We start from the raw sequence: 16,505 nt of genomic DNA on the forward strand, positions 1-16,505 counted from the left end.
AGTAATCTGTCATTGAATCTGTTGTGTTGTTTCAAGGAGGACAATCCTCTCCCAAGACAAGGAGGCTGAGAGGAACTGAGAATGCCAGGAACAGGTGCTTGATCCCAGAAGATGGTCTTCCCCCATTGTACTCCCTGACAGATGCAGGCGGTAAGACTAGATCCAGTACATGTGTTCACTCACTCAGTCACACCTTAGCCTTCTTGACTGTAGTCCGTTTGCTGCAAATTGTACTGATGAAATGGCAAATTAATTTACCTTCAAAAGCAACAAGTCGTCTTAAATGGCATAAAAGTAAGTCATTTGTCCATACTAAATTGTCACTATAATTTCTTACATTGACATGAAGAAAATGAAAAGTTGTTTAACAAACTATCATGTACATGTGTGTGTTTAATGAATGTTGTAACAAGGGGGTGTGCAGTGTAGTGTAGTGCAGTGTACAGCCCACCATTCTTACCTGAAATTTGCATGTTTTGCCAACCCACCACTCTGCAATAAAAGAACGTCAAATGAAATGTTGACTTTAAGCGTATCTTTTGAGATACTCACTTATTCACACCTTGTTAGCTTTTACTTGGTTTATGTTTTAACTTGCTGAAGCTTTAAAGAAACTATTTCTTTCATTTCAGATGTCAGTCTTGAAGACAATTATGACCCAGAGAAGCATTTGCCACAGATTAAAAGTAAGAATAGACACTGAGATCATTGTTAATCATTTTAGTAATGGACCAAGTCTTTGAAGAAAATGAAGAGTTTTGATTGTTATTTGGATGTGTGAAAGGATTGCATGGACAAGTGATTCAGTGAGTTGTGCTTTACGTCTTAGGTTATCTTATTAACAAAAAATAGGGGAAATCATGAAATCATAGTATTGGTGTAACAATCATAAAAATTATATTAAATTCATACATGTAGATCAATATCATGTGTGTCCACTATGTTAGGCTAAACGTACATGGCACTTTGATATCATACTGCTGATTAACAGGGTATGGATGGCCTTGGTATTGTCTGCCGTTTTGTCCGGAAGAGTTGACCCGAACTGAGCCATACATGCTTTATTTCGGACTCTGTATCTTGGGATATCGATGTCCCACAGCAGTATTTACCCACTATTTGCTGCCATTTTGTTTGTTTCATGAGATACGGTGTTGAAGACATTGTTCAGCTCTGTTGTTTTTGGTGATTACTCGTGTACAGTTATATAACATGAGTGAGTGAGGTTATATACCATTGTTTGCATTCTGTCATGAATAAACAGCTGGTATTACCTTCACTAATTGTACCCATGATGTTGACCTCTCTGAGGCAGTATGTGATGGTGAGTCCCTTTTGTCTTGTTTTTAGATGAGGAAGCTGAACCAATCATATTTGCTATTAACAGCAACCTGCAGGTGCTTGTCAAGATCCTCATGTGTAAGTACTCTAGCTTCAATATTCAGTTTCAAGTTACATGCATGGATCAGTGCTATCAGCTGGTGTGTTTATATTTTGGCATCTTCGATTGTCTGGATTAACTGGCTTTTTGTCATTATGCTTGACAACGGTACAAGAATCTGTATCGAAACGTCGCACTCACGAATAAAAAGAAGTTGTTATCCATAAAGTTTGTTCTATATTAACTGGCTTTGTCAAAACAAAGAGAGTAGTATAGAGTTTGAATTAATGATATCTAGCGGCAAACTTCAATCACACCTGTAAGTTAGTCTTGGGTCCAGGAACACTAAATATGTGATATAAATTGTCAGACTTCCACTGTTGTGGAGGCTGCAGTGGAAGACTTAGTTAGATTGCTGACTTTTTGCTGGCAGTTATATGCCTCACTCGGAAAGTGTGGCTTTGAATCTCAGATGGGACTCAACTCCAACAAGTACCCGAATCTATACTTTACGCAGATATAACATTGGATGCTTTGGCATTTTGTATTTAACCCATGATGCAGTGTGGTTTCTACTAATGTCCAACCCTCATGACCAATTTACCTAGATGATCAGTGTAGATCTAACGGTGACACAAGTGGAATGCTAACCAATTTGAGAAAATTATGATTGGTGCCTCAGACAAAATCCTGAAGCCATTAAAATATAGCTTGGAGATAACAAGAGGGTTTATTCCTTTGAAAAAATAGTACTTGGCTAAATGTTGAATGTTGAAAATGGTCACTATGGAAATGTGAATGTTGATGCAATGTCAGTTATTTGTTGCCATGGTTACAGTGGACTGTTGCGTGAACCGTGAATGCTGGACTTTCACGACGCGTGGCCTTTGCACTGTGGGTCAAGACGAGATAATAATAATTCTGGAGTGTTTCCCTGATGAGAGCCGACCTGCCAGGGACATCTTCTGTCACTTTGCCACCATGTACGAAGAGGCCGGGAAAGGTGGGTACACTGGCATTGTCTAGTTGTTCAAATGACATATACTGGTGACAACAAGGCTGTATCTCTGTTGTGAGCAGTAGAATCTGTCACAGTGACCATCATGCAGGGTGACAGTATTGTTCTGTACAGATGGCTCTCAGCTTCTTGCTTCCACTAAGTCCAATCTGCTGGTTGTAGGTAACACTGTGTCAGACATGGGACATACCATCTTCAACCAGAGTTTCCTGGACAGTCGAGACCATGGAGGCTTCCTCTACCTGCGGCCAACGTTCCAGTGTCTGCAGAAGCTGCCCTTGCCATCACCGCCATATCTGTTTGGAGTCCTGCTTCAGAAGTGGGAGACGCCCTGGGCCAAAGTGTTTCCCCTTCGGCTTCTGCTACGACTGGGGGCTGAATACAGATGTAAGGAATACACTTCTTGAAGTATTGACCTCATTGCCTAAATATTTGTTTTACATTTTATGAGGTATAAACATAGAAAGAGGTGTTCACAAAGTTGTTATGAATAAAGCTGTCATAGTGTCAACAATTGATTTTATATTGATTATTGTCCCCCGACGCAACGCGGAACGGGGGACTATGTATTCAGCGGCGTCCGTACGTACATCCCGATTTTTGTTAACGCGATATCTCATGAACTGTTGTACCCAATGTCTTCAAATTTGGTGACAGCCTACATTGGGAGATTACCCAGACACCAGTCGATTTGGGTGACCTTGACCTTATTTTCAAGGTCACCACGACACTTTGACCACTTCAGGGCTCCCACAGGTCAGGGAAAAGTCAGGGAAATTTGGCATTTCTCTGAAAGTCAGGGAAAAGTCAGGGAATTTTGATATGTTTTCAAAAGTCAGGGAATAGTCAGGGAATTTGGGGTTTAAGTCAGGGAAATTTAGGGTTTTGGTCAGGGAAAAATAAGACTCAGAATGTCGCTAATCAGGTATGGTAGTAGTCAAAGTCAAAGAAGCAGCACATGTTACAGACATTTCATGAAATAAATTACAGTTCAGATAAGAGATTGCTTTTAGGAATAACAGCATGTTTTACAACATAAAGCCCTAGATTACATATTACATTTTCATTTCTGGAGGATAGAATGGAAACAAAGTCACTTGAAGGATATTTTTACAGATAATTATTTGGCATGTATTGTTTTCCTAAATCAGCATAATGTGAATTTTATCTTCTACAGCCGGGTGACATAACAGACATATTCTTCTATGAAGCACAATCGGTTGGATTTGTGAATCAAACAAAATGAAACATATTTTCCGGGTTAAAGTTCCAAATTTCTGGGAAACTGACATAAATTTGATAAGAGCCTTCTTAGCATGAATGCGGGGGGATATAGTCGACGCCTTGTCCGTCCATCCGTAATCATTTTGTTTCCGGAGCATAACTCGAAAACGGTTCAATGTTTTTTACAAAACTTTGCAGATATATCAAACAGAACCTAAAGTGGTGCCTTTCACTATTTACATATTTTTGTCATTTTTATTTTTCTTGGTTGCCATGGAAATGTTTTAGATTGTTCTTAAAAGGGAGTGGTGGGCTTTTCGGAGCACAACTCGAAAACCGTTTAATATCTTTCAACAAAACTTGGCAGATATATCAAACAGAACCTAAAGTGGTGCCTTTTGCTATTTACAGATTTTTGTCATATCTATTTTTCTTGGTTTCCATTGAAACATATTGGAATTTGTCTAAAAAAATGAAGTTCAACTTTAAGTAACTGTCAGATGATTTGCTCTTTCATATTTGTATGGGCTGGGGGATTTGTCATCTTCTGATGACTCTTGTTTAGTATGGAAAAACACTAATCCGAGATAGGCATAGTGATTAACAATAGATAATTGTTTGCCATTCAAAAACATTTTTCTTTTTAGGCAACAGATCCACCTCTTCTAAAGATAACTATGTTAACAGATAAGTTTCCATTCATTTTTATACTGTTCCAAAATATTATAAATAGTATGATGGCTATGGTGGTTTCTTGCAAATTGTAAAAGCCCATATTGGCCAAAAATACCCATATAAGTTTCATTGTTAAAGTACAGCATAGGTTTATAATGTGCCCTATGTTCTGACATTTGCTGTTTATTCACAAAATTGAAAGTGGTTTAATGATGTTCATAATCTAGTTGTCATGGTTGTACTGAATGTAAAGTTACATCTTGCATGTTTATTCTTTCCAAATACGCCTTTGATAATTACAACATTTTGTGATAATAAAGAAATGTGCTCCTGACTTTGAATGAAACAATTCAATTAAATCATTAGTTTCACATTTATGCTCTTTGTCAAAAGCCTTGAATATAAAATACAAAGTTTTCAGATGATATATTACTGACTTCACCTGAGAATATATATTTGATGGTCACGGTCAAATGTTTCTAATAGTATTATGTAACATTGTGGCAGGAGAGTCAAGGAAAATTTTCTTCATCACAAATATCAATGTTTTGGTTAATGTATTAAATTAACAAATATTGTGTGTATTTATGATATGTGTGAAGGAAATATCTTAACAGGGTGGTTAGGACTGACTGAAAGGGAGGAAGAAGGCCAGTTTTTACACTTAATGGTCAGGGAAAAATTTATACTTGTCAGGGAAAAGTCAGGGAATTTTGACCTGCCATGCCTGTGGGAACCCTGCACTTTACAAACTCTTGTTAGCGCAATATCACATGAACTGTTGTACCCAATGTCTTGAAATTTGGTGACAGCCTACATTAGGGCATTACACAGACACCAGTCGATTTGGGTGACCTTGACCTTATTTTCAAGATCACCACGACACTGTGACCACTTTTCAAACTGTTGTTAACTTGATATCTCATGCACTGTAGTATCCAATATCTTCAAATTTGGTGACAGCCTACATTAGGGGATTACGCAGGCACCAGTTTATTTGGGTGACCTTGACCTCATCTTCAAGGTCACCACGACACTTATTACACTTTTAACTCGTTATCGCGATATCTCCTGGACTGTTGTACCCAATGTCATCAAATTTATTTTACACAGACACCAGTTTATTATCAAGGTCACCACGACACTTTGACCGCTTTTTAAACGCGATATCTCATAAACGCGATATCTCATAAAAAATTGCACCCAATGTTTTCAAGTATGTTGACAGCCTACGTTGGGTGATTATGCAGATACCAGTCATTTCAGGCCATCTGGTATGTGACCAAAAAATAAAAAGTATTTAATATAGATATTCCATTCTTTAGCGGTGGGGGACATTGCCATATCAGTGGCAAACACTTGTTATTATTGATTGTTGATCAATACAATGCCATAGTATCACTTCCTGTTTGTTCATATGGAAATGAACTGTATTTACCGCAGGATGTGGAAGTGTCCTTGTTTATCTAGAGGTTCAACATTTATCAGTTATAGGTATATTTAGCCTGTAATTCATTCACAGACTACCCGTGCCCCTGGTGAGTATCGCAATCGCAAGCCTGTGTTCTTTGAGATTGGCCACACCATCATGAACCTGCTGGCCGACTTCCGGAACTACCAATACATGCTGCCGCAGATCCGAGGAGTCCACATACACATGGAGGACAAGAAGACTGTCATCAACTTCCCCCGCAACAGATATGATGAGGTGACTCACACAACATTACTCCCTGTAGCCAAGGACCCAATTAAAACTGCTAAGTTGATGCACATCTCTTTGGCTATATTGATGTTTCATCCAGGAAACTTGCGATGCATAATGTAAGCTCTCCCCCCAAAAGGGTATGGTCAGTCAACATAACATTGGAAGTCAGTCTAATGCATCAAACGCACACCAAAAATAAAATATGTTAAGGTCCCCCATGTTTCCACTGGGTACCAGTCCCACAAAGAGATGTTAGTGATTGTAAGTGATGGTATTGGGGACCGGGAACCTGATGTTTGTTGTTTCTGCAGCTGATGAAGATGGTCAACAGCAGTAACGAGCATGTGATGGCATTGGGCTCCAGCTTCAGCTGATGCGGACTCTCACCTTGTGTGTATACAGAACGATGAGGGCAACTATCAAGCGCAGGCCATAAACATCCAGAACAAACCTCGCAGAAAGGTCAGTTTCACAATACAGCTGTGCACAAGCTTCTCGGTGTAACATCCCATTATTAGGTTGTATTCAAGGTATCATCTGGGCTTAATGTTCTAATTATCATGGTTTTGTTAGAATAATTTGTGCATTATTAGCTAAGTGCATATGTATTTTTCCTTTGGACATATTGATCAATCAAACTGAACCCACTTATTGACTGAATACAAACAAGTGCTTTAACCTAATCAGATTTGAGTATGTAATGTTTGTATTATAAAGTGCTTTTTAGATTCCCTGTTGAATCGACCGCCTCCGTGGTGTAGTGGTTAGAGCGTCCGCCCGGAGAGCGGAAAGTCGCGGGTTCGATCCCCAACCGCTTCATACCAAAAGACGTCAAAATATGGTACTTGTTGGTCCCTGCCTGGCGTTCGGCATTAATGGGTACAACAAGGACTTGTCGGCTCAGAGTCAGTAAAATGTGTCTGAGTGGGGTATTCATGCTTCACTGCGGCATGGTATCTCTGTAAAAAAAAACCCAGCTTAAGTCTGAGCTAGTACAAGCAGTCGCAAATACATATACACATGCATGCACATCGTCATATGAGCGAAATATTCTCAAGCACGATGTAAAACCCAATTTCACCTCACCTCACCCTGTTAAACCAGACCTTGAAGATCTGGGTTAAAATTGGTTTTCAGCAACCCATCGCTTGTAAGAGGTGACTAGTAGGATCGGGTGGTGAGGTGGTTGATACATGTTGTCATATCCCAGTTGGTATCGCTCGATCATGGGATTGTCTGGTTCAGACTCGATTATTTACAGCTCTAAGAAGGCAGACTAAATCTGATATAGTGTCATTAGTAATTAAACTTTGCCTTTGCAGTGACTGGTGCTAGTTTTGTGGTGTTTAATGGCGCACTGAAGACAAGCTCAGGACTACGAGCAAAGTCGAGCATAGTAGAAGACGGCCTAATGGTGCAGATCCTGCCAGACTGTATGGTGGCAGTGAAACAAGCCATCAAAGATATGACCGACTACACAATCGGCTGTGGCAGCGCTGCTGTTGACAAGCCAGAGGAGGTGGTGGTCCTGCAGTGGGTGGAAGATGACAAGAACACCAATGTCGGGTACGTGGATCATGACATCAACACGTCATCACCAGTGTCGGGTACGTGGATCATGACATCAACACGTTATCACCAATGTTGGGAGGGTGGGCCATGGACAGATTGTGGACTGTTGGGAGAGTGGGCCATGGACAGATTTAGCACTGTTGGGGAGGGTGGGCCATGGACAGTTTGTGACTGTTGGGAGGGTGGGCCATGGACAGTTTGTGACTGTTGGGAGAGTGGGCCATGGACAGATTGTGACTGTTGGGAGGGTGGGCCATGGACAGTTTGTGACTGTTGGGAGGGTGGGCCATGGACAGATTGTGACTGTTGGGAGGAGTGGGGCCATGGACAGATTGTGACTGTTGGGAGGGGTGGGCCATGGACAGTTTGTGACTGTTGGGAGGGTGGGCCATGGACAGATTGTGACTGTTGGGAGAGAGGGCCATGGACAGATTGCGACTGTTGGGTGGGTGGGCCATGGACAGTTTGTGACTGTTGGGAGGGTGGGCCATGGACAGATTGTGACTGTTGGGAGTGGGCCATGGACAGATTGCATGACTGTTGGGAGAGTGGGCCATGGACAGATTGACATTGACTGTTGGGTGGGTGGGCCATGGACAGTTTGTGACTGTTGGGAGAGTGGGGCCATGGACAGATTATGACTGTTGGGAGAGTGGGCCATGGACAGATTGTGACTGTTGGGAGGGTGGGCCATGGACAGATTGTGACTGTTGGGTGGGTGGAGCCATGGACAGATTGTGACTGTTGGGAGGGTGGGCCATGGACAGTTTGTGACTGTTGGGAGGGTGGGCCATGGACAGATTGTGACTGTTGGGAGGTGGGCCATGGACAGATTTGTGACTGTTGGGAGAGTGGGCCATGGACAGATTGTGACTGTTGGGAGGGTGGGCCATGGACAGATTGTGACTGTTGGGTTGGGGGTGGGGCCATGGACAGATTGTGACTGTTGGGAGGGGTGGGCCATGGACAGATTGTGACTGTTGGGAGGGTGGGCCATGGACAGATTGTGACTGTTGGGAGAGTGGGCCATGGACAGATTGTGACTGTTGGGAGGGTGGGCCATGGACAGATTGTGACTGTTGGGAGGGTGGGCCATGGACAGATTGTGACTGTTGGGAGAGTGGGCCATGGACAGATTGCGACTGTTGGGAGGTGGGCCATGGACAGTTTGTGACTGTTGGGAGGGTGGGCCATGGACAGATTGTGACTGTTGGGAGGGTGGGCCATGGACAGATTGTGACTGTTGGGAGAGTGGGGCCATGGACAGATTTGTGACTGTTGGGTGGGTGGGCCATGGACAGTTTGTGACTGTTGGGAGGTGGGCCATGGACAGATTGTGACTGTTGGGAGAGTGGGCCATGGACAGATTGTGACTGTTGGGAGGGTGGGCCATGGACAGATTGTGACTGTTGGGGGAGGGGGTGGGCCATGGACAGTTTGTGACTGTTGGGAGGCTGGGCCATGGACAGTTTGTGACTGTTGGGAGGGTGGGCCATGGACAGATTGTGACTGTTGGGAGGGTGGGCCATGGACAGATTTGCGACTGTTGGGAGAGTGGGCCATGGACAGATTGGCGACTGTTGGGAGGGTGGGGCCATGGACAGATTGTGACTGTTGGGAGGGTGGGCCATGGACAGATTGTGACTGTTGGGAGGGTGGGCCATGGACAGATTGTGACTGTTGGGAGGGTGGGCCATGGACAGATTGTGACTGTTGGAAGGGTGGGCCATGGACACACTGTTGGGAGGGTGGGCCATGGACAGTTTGCGACTGTTGGGAGGGTGGGCCATGGACAGATTGTGACTGTTGGGAGGGTGGGCCATGGACAGATTGTGACTGTTGGGAGAGTGGGCCATGGACAGATTGCGACTGTTGGGAGGGTGGGCCATGGACAGATTGTGACTGTTGGGAGGGTGGGCCATGGACAGATTGTGACTGTTGGGAGGGTGGGCCATGGACAGATTGTGACTGTTGGGAGGGTGGGGCCATGGACAGATTGTGACTGTTGGGAGGGTGGGCCATGGACAGATTGTGACAGATTGTGACTGTTGGGAGGGTGGGCCATGGACAGATTGTGACTGTTGGGAGGGAGCCATGGGCCATGGACAGATTGTGACTGTTGGGAGAGTGGGCCATGGACAGATTGCGACTGTTGGGCCATGGACAGATTGTGAGTGTTGGAAGGGTGGGCCATGGACAGACTGTGACTGTTGGGTGGGTGGGCCATGGACATATTGCGAATGTTGGGAGGGTGGGCATGACAAGATGGCCAATGCATTTGTTTTTGAATGAATCCCAAACTGACAGTCCATATGATTGTATTATTGTGTCTGTTTATCAACCTCCAGTGTGAAGAGTCCCATTGACAAGATGTCCCTTGATGGAGTGGAAAGTATCCACATTCACAACTCCACGGACTATGTAGGGGAGCACCGTGCAATTCGATGGACAGATGTGTTCTTCATCCAGAATGAGGACAGTGGCGCACGCTGGGAGCCAGTGGATCTGAGTCGGCTGGCAGAGACTCTAGCGTCTGCAACCTGCATCTGCCTCACACAACACCTGGACCGTCTGAAGGAGGCAGGGACCGTCAAGATAGGACTCCGGGTCACTCTTGATACAGAACAGGTGAGGGCAGTACAATTTGCAAAACTTCAGGCACTATTTGGATGTAAGAGTTTCCATTTGTGTTGTTTATGATTTGGGAAATTACTGGCTTGTATATTGTACATAAACATATAATTTTGTGAAAACAAGGCAAGGTGAAGGTTATTTTTAAAGGTGAAGGTTATTTGTCATGAGGGAAAATTGTAGAAATAGTCGATGTAAATAGTGTTTGGTCAGCATGGTGTCTGTGATTGTGGTTTCAAGTAAACTTCCAAAACATATTCATAGGCTCATTATTATATCACTGTTCATTGAAGTATTGATTAGTTTCTAGATAGAATCAAGAAAGTGCAATAGAAATACAAGCCACTACCGAGACTAAAGTTGCAAGATTTTCTTACTTACAGGTTGGTTATGAGATTGGATCCAATGGTGAGAAACTGGCTGACTTCTACATGAACGACCTTGACAGTGGTCTGATTCCAGTGATTCATGGAGCAGTGTCACAGAGTCAGGACGGCCCTATTGTCCTGGAGCTCGTATTCTATGTCCTAGAGTGACTGCACTGTTACAGGTTGATCTTAGCTGCTTCCTGCCATGAAGAAAATGTAACAATTCCATGCACAGTGCAAGTGCTTTTAATGAAAACATGAGGATTAGAAACAATCTTTTGCAGTATGGTGTTCATGTATTGTGGGCAACAGATATATTTTAAGATGAAGCACATTTGATAGAGACTTCAGTGCCCTGTGTACAGAGTGGGGAGATTGGGCCACAGTTCTTCCTCTGAGAATGTATAGTCCCGTACTGCCTGTGAAGTGGCAACATTGAATATTTAATTTTCTCTTTCATCATGCTATCAGCACTTATAATGTTATATATTTAACACAGTACAGAAATCAGACCAGTAATAAGAGTGATGACCCGCTGACAGTAAAAACTTTGTCCAAGACATCAGATTTTGCTGTTCAGGATTTCAGCTCTTACCTTACCAGAACCTTCTTGGTGTGACGGAACCCATTCGGGTAGATTTCACCAAAGTAGTATGTTTCTGATGTGTGCCACATTAAACAGAGTCGCCGTGACAACCGAAACTAAAACTCACTAACTCACATGTTTTCATGAACCAGTTTCTAAGTTTGGCTGGACTGTTGATTGTGGTGTCAAGATTGCTCGGTTTTAATTGTAGATAAGATGTGTATATAGTGTTGAAACTCCCCATGTATGACGTGGCCAATGTAACAACAGAAAATACCTATCGGACAATTATCTCAAATAGACAGGGTTTGTGAATAATGAGCATCAAAGTTGTGTATTGTGTAAGAAAACTGTTATATTTATTATTTAGTGGGCAGATTGTTATATCCTTTGGAGAGAAATATATTATGTGCAAAGACAGTGATCTGTAAATGAGATGTATGTACAAATGTGTGCCAACTATGTTTGTGTCGTATGGCGTATGTAATCAGTGGTGTTTTAGTATTGAACAATGAGTTTGGACTCATGCACCTCAAGCATCAACATCTTGAGTTTTTAGAGGAACATGTCACTGGATTCAGTCTTTAATGCTCAGTATTTCTGTTGTATCTGCCAGTGTGTCGGCCTGTCAACAGTATACTGAACCAGTTTATTGATGTGTGCCTCAGATATCCAACTGGCCAGGCATTTGTTAGTGAATGCACTATATGACCCTCCAGTGTCAGCTGCAAGGCTTTGGTCCAATATTTCCTAATCATTTTCAAGGGAGGTTATTAAACTGAATAGTAACCTGATTTGTGCTGTGTGTTCCTGGCGTCGCAAGGCTACTGCATCACCTTCAGGTCGCTTCCTGTGGCAGACAAGATTAGGAAAGAAAATATGATGACAGCCTGGTACCAGTGTCCTGTACAGCCGTCTGGTGGTCCCAGTCGCCTGATGGTGTCCCGATCCCAGTGTACAGCCGCATCTGATGGTCCCAGTGTCCTGTCCTACAGGTGGTGGTCCCAGTGTCCTGTACAGTCGCCTGAGTGTCCCGTGGTCCCCGTGTCCTGTACAGCCGTCTGGTGGTCCCAGTGTCCTGTACAGGCATCTGGTGGTCCCAGTGTCCTTTACAGGCATCTGGTGGTCCCAGTGTCCTGTACAGCTGTCTGGTGGTCCCAGTGTCCTGTACAACCGTCTGGTGGTCCCAGTGTCCTGTACAGATGCCTGGTAGTCCCAGTGACCTGTACAGCCATCTGGTGGTCCCATTGTCCCGTACAGTTGTCTGGTGGTCCCAGTGTCCTGTACAGCCGTCTGGTGGTCCCAGTGTTCTGTACAGTCGTCTGGTGGTCCCAGTGTTTTGTACAGTCGTCTGGTGGTCCCAGTGTCCTGTACAGTCGTCTGGTGGTCCCAGTGTCCTCTTTTACAGGCGTCTGGTGGTCCCAGTGTCCTGTACAGGCATCTGGTGGTCCCAGTGTCCTGTACAGTCGTCTGGTGGTCCCAGTGTCCTTTACAGGCATCTGGTGGTCCCAGTGTCCTGTACAGTCGTCTGGTGGTCCCAGTGTCCTGTACAGCCATCTGGTGGTCCCAGTGTCCTGTACAGTCGTCTGGTGGTCCCAGTGTCTTTTACAGGCATCTGGTGGTCCCAGTGTCCTGTACAGCCGTCTGGTGGTCCCAGTGTCCTGTACAGCCATCTGGTGGTCCCAGTGTCCTGTACAGTCGTCTGGTGGTCCCAGTGTCTGTCCTGTACAGCCATCTGGTGGTCCCAGTGTCCTGTACAGCAGTGTCCTGTACAGCTTCTGGTGGTCCCAGTGTTTTGTACAGTTGTCTGGTGGTCCCAGTGTCCTGTACAGCTGTCTGGTGGTCCCAGTGTCCTGTACAGCCATCTGGTGGTCCCAGTGTCCTGTACAGCTGCCTGGTGGTCCCAGTGTCCTGTACAGCCATCTGGTGGTCCCAGTGTCCTGTACAGCCGCCTGGTGGTCCCAGTGTCCTGTACAGTTGTCTGGTGGTCCCAGTGTCCTGTACAGCCATCTGGTGGTCCCAGTGTCCTGTACAGCCATCTGGTGGTCCCAGTGTCCTGTACAGCCATCTGGTGGTCCCAGTGTCCTGTACAGCCATCTGGTGGTCCCAGTGTCCTGTACAGCTGCCTGGTGGTCCCAGTGTCCTGTACAGCCATCTGGTGGTCCCAGTGTCCTGTACAGCCATCTGGTGGTCCCAGTGTCCTGTACAGCTGCCTGGTGGTCCCAGTGTCCTGTACAGTTGTCTGGTGGTCCCAGTGTCCTGTACAGCCGTCTGGTGGTCCCAGTGTCCTGTACAGCCATCTGGTGGTCCCAGTGTCCTGTACAGCGCCTGGTGGTCCCAGTGTCCTGTACAGCCATCTGGTGGTCCCAGTGTTCTGTACAGCCGTCTGGTGGTCCCAGTGTCCTGTACAGCCGCCTGGTGGTCCCAGTGTCCTGTACAGCCATCTGGTGGTCCCAGTGACCTGTACAGCTGTCTGTCTGTCTGTTCCTGTGTCCCTTCTCACATTGGTCATGCATGGTTCAGATCCAACTGGAGGGTGAGTCATGATTGATATCAATAGTGGAAATTATACAATGATGAACATTTTACTGTAAATGTTGTATGTAAGCTGTACTTGTTTTTGTAAAGCTTTTTTAAAGCATTTTATCATCACTTTCATCATCATCATCATCATCATCATCATCATCAGCTGAGGATTGAGGTTTAGCCTAGTGGTTGATGAATTCTGAGGTTCCTTCTGCATGTCAGTCAAATGGTACTCATCATCATGTTAATCACCATCATCTTTAGCAGGGGTTGTCGGGGTGGCCTAGTAGATGAAGGGTTGTTAATCGAGCATTATACAGGTTCAGTACTCGACAAATGGTGAGAGGTTCAAAACCTATCCATGCCTCTATAGTACTGAACTTGCTTTAGCATTGTTTATAGCAGCTTACATCCTAGTCTGTCCCTCATAATCTGCCTCTTCATCATCATAACCAACTGCCCATCTCCAGTGTGGCGTTTGCCATCTGGTAGAGTAGATGTGTGGTCAATTATATCCTATCAATGCATGTAGATCCTTTTACAGATCTTATTTCATAGGGCTTTATTGTGTTTATTGTGTGTGTGTGTTGCGTTTCCCCTGATGGTCATTTGTATTTTTGAGACAGCGTGTTTGAAACTCTGAGTGATGTGTGAAAGTTCTCCGATTCTCCAGGCAACTTGCTCAGACTCCGTGGACTGTCATCATCAAATTGATGTACAAGAGATGAAGGGATTTTTTTAACATTGTGGTAATGAAGGTACCAAATAAGGAACTGGATGTTTTGCATTTTTTTATGTTATTGATTAACAATAGAGAAGATCTGAAAGTTTCTTTTTAGTAAATTTGTATTGTCTGCATTTCAATTTATAAGGGATAGCAATGAAATACTTTGGATGAGGGTCACCAAAATTAGGATGGGTTGTTGGGGCCCCAGATGATCAAAGATCCCAATCCATACAGCCCATAAAACCAACAAAGTCCCCAAGAATGAAACAGAAGTATTGGTAACTTTAATTACTTCAGGAGGATTTTAGTGCAAGGCCATTTCTTGTTTTTCAACTCATCTCGAAAAGGTTTTGTTTTCTGTGTGTTTATGGTCTCAACCAAATCGATTATCCTGTCCTTCACCCACTACAGTTCTTGTACTGGACTACCTCTAAATCAGGACCTAGACATGGCTGTCCCCCATATAACACCCATGGATCATCAGGTCTAGGATGCTGCTAAGAAGACAGCATTAGACACTCACATAAACCCACTGCACCAGGTCTTGTAGCAGGCTTCAGTCACCTTTATTTTACCAGCTTCACTTCTTGTCCACTTCCTTCAGACAATCCATTATGTTTTGTAAGATCAGAAATACGATACATTTACTTTGGAGTAGTTGATGTTTATGAGGGCCAGTTGCCATGCTGCAGTGGGTAGCCAACACTCTAGTCCTGGCAGTGATGCTCTACATGGATTTGGCCCTGTCAGTGTCAGACTTATCATTGAACTTTGTGATGGTCAACAAGTAATGTGCTGTTTGTTCTTTGGCGAGGAAAATGTTTTAGGGACAAAACGCTGGCTACTCCCATAATCCACTAAAGTTAGTAACATGAGGAAATGTGTCAAATTCATAGAGTCATTCCATCTTTGGGATGGAATATATTTCAGTGTGTAGTAATATATTGTGTGCAATTGTTCTTGAATTAGAACTTCATCTTCCTGTGAGTGAGCCATACTTTGTGTTCCTGTACAAGCTGCTTTATGTACCAGTATTATAGGCTGGAGTCATGTACATAGAGGAGCGGAAGTTGTTTCTCAAAGGGAGATGATGAGTACTTTTGTTTTGGTAAGGTCAGTGTGTCGTATCAGTATACACATGTTACTGTTGAATTTAAGGTGTATAAATTAAGCTCAACTTGTTTTCATGATATGTTCTACAGTAATATCTGACATCACTTGTTGACTCCCTCACTGACATCAGGTTGTGTCAAGTCCCACCACAACTTGGCATTCAATGGGTCAATGATGTTTCAGGTTAAAAATACTACTCAAAAAAAGTTAAACAAACTTAATCTTTCATGGCAGGTGATTTTCCAACACAGCCTTCCATTTATGGGTATTCTGTTATTTGTTGGGGTGGTGGGGTGGTCTAGTGGTTAAAGCGTTCGCTTGTCACACTGAAGGCTAGGGTTCGATTCCCCACACGGGTACAATGTGTGAAGCCCATTTCTGGTGTACCCCGCCGTGATATTGCTAAAAGTGGCGTAAAACCAAACTCACTCACTGTTATTTGTGTGGAGTGCTGTTTAATGGTAGTTGATTTTAGGATTGGCAACACGTAACAGTGAAACTAATTTGCTGGGATGAGGACATATTTGAGGAGCAGTACAGTTATCTCTAGAAGATACGACAGCTTTGAGTTTTGTGCATACATGTCCTCTCAGAACTATCAATACGCTCATCATGCCTTTTACTGGGGGCACACTGTTAAGTCCTTTAATCATTCAGGGATGAATTAATGGTAGCTGAAGCCAGCAGCAAGTCATCACTGACTGTTATTGTTGACCTCAGTTACACAGACATGTAGGCATTGTGCTGGTCCATTAGCGGTGTAGCGATATGGTGGCTGCAGGTAGAACAGTACCATATGTACTCCCTTTATACACTGGGCAGGCAATATAGTGTATTCTCCCATCAATATGCTAGGTATTCCCCATCGTATAGTGGGGATGCAATACGGCATGTATTCCCTACAATATATTGGGAATGTATTGACATGTATATTCCCATGACCAGATGGTGTGTGTGTTGTATGATTTCCCTGATGCTA

At 44.0% G+C, this 16,505-nt stretch overlaps 1 protein-coding gene across 1 annotated transcript in view; it reads left to right on the forward strand.

Annotated features, from left to right (window-relative positions):
- LOC124257006 overlaps positions 1 to 11,954 on the forward strand; it is a 41,193-nt gene extending 29,239 nt beyond the window's left edge. The window contains 12 exon segments of the mRNA XM_046690967.1: positions 43 to 150; positions 633 to 686; positions 1,351 to 1,419; positions 2,220 to 2,384; positions 2,562 to 2,786; positions 5,821 to 5,836; positions 5,838 to 6,006; positions 6,315 to 6,370; positions 6,372 to 6,469; positions 7,326 to 7,569; positions 9,924 to 10,203; positions 10,590 to 11,954. Coding sequence (XP_046546923.1) covers positions 43 to 150; positions 633 to 686; positions 1,351 to 1,419; positions 2,220 to 2,384; positions 2,562 to 2,786; positions 5,821 to 5,836; positions 5,838 to 6,006; positions 6,315 to 6,370; positions 6,372 to 6,469; positions 7,326 to 7,569; positions 9,924 to 10,203; positions 10,590 to 10,742 — 1,637 coding nt within the window. The 3' untranslated portion in view covers positions 10,743 to 11,954.
- The last annotated feature ends 4,551 nt before the right edge of the window (positions 11,955 to 16,505 follow it).

Source organism: Haliotis rubra, unplaced genomic scaffold (assembly GCF_003918875.1).
Source record: "Haliotis rubra isolate DU_JTF1 unplaced genomic scaffold, ASM391887v1 Scf648, whole genome shotgun sequence".
Lineage (NCBI taxonomy): Eukaryota > Metazoa > Mollusca > Gastropoda > Lepetellida > Haliotidae > Haliotis > Haliotis rubra.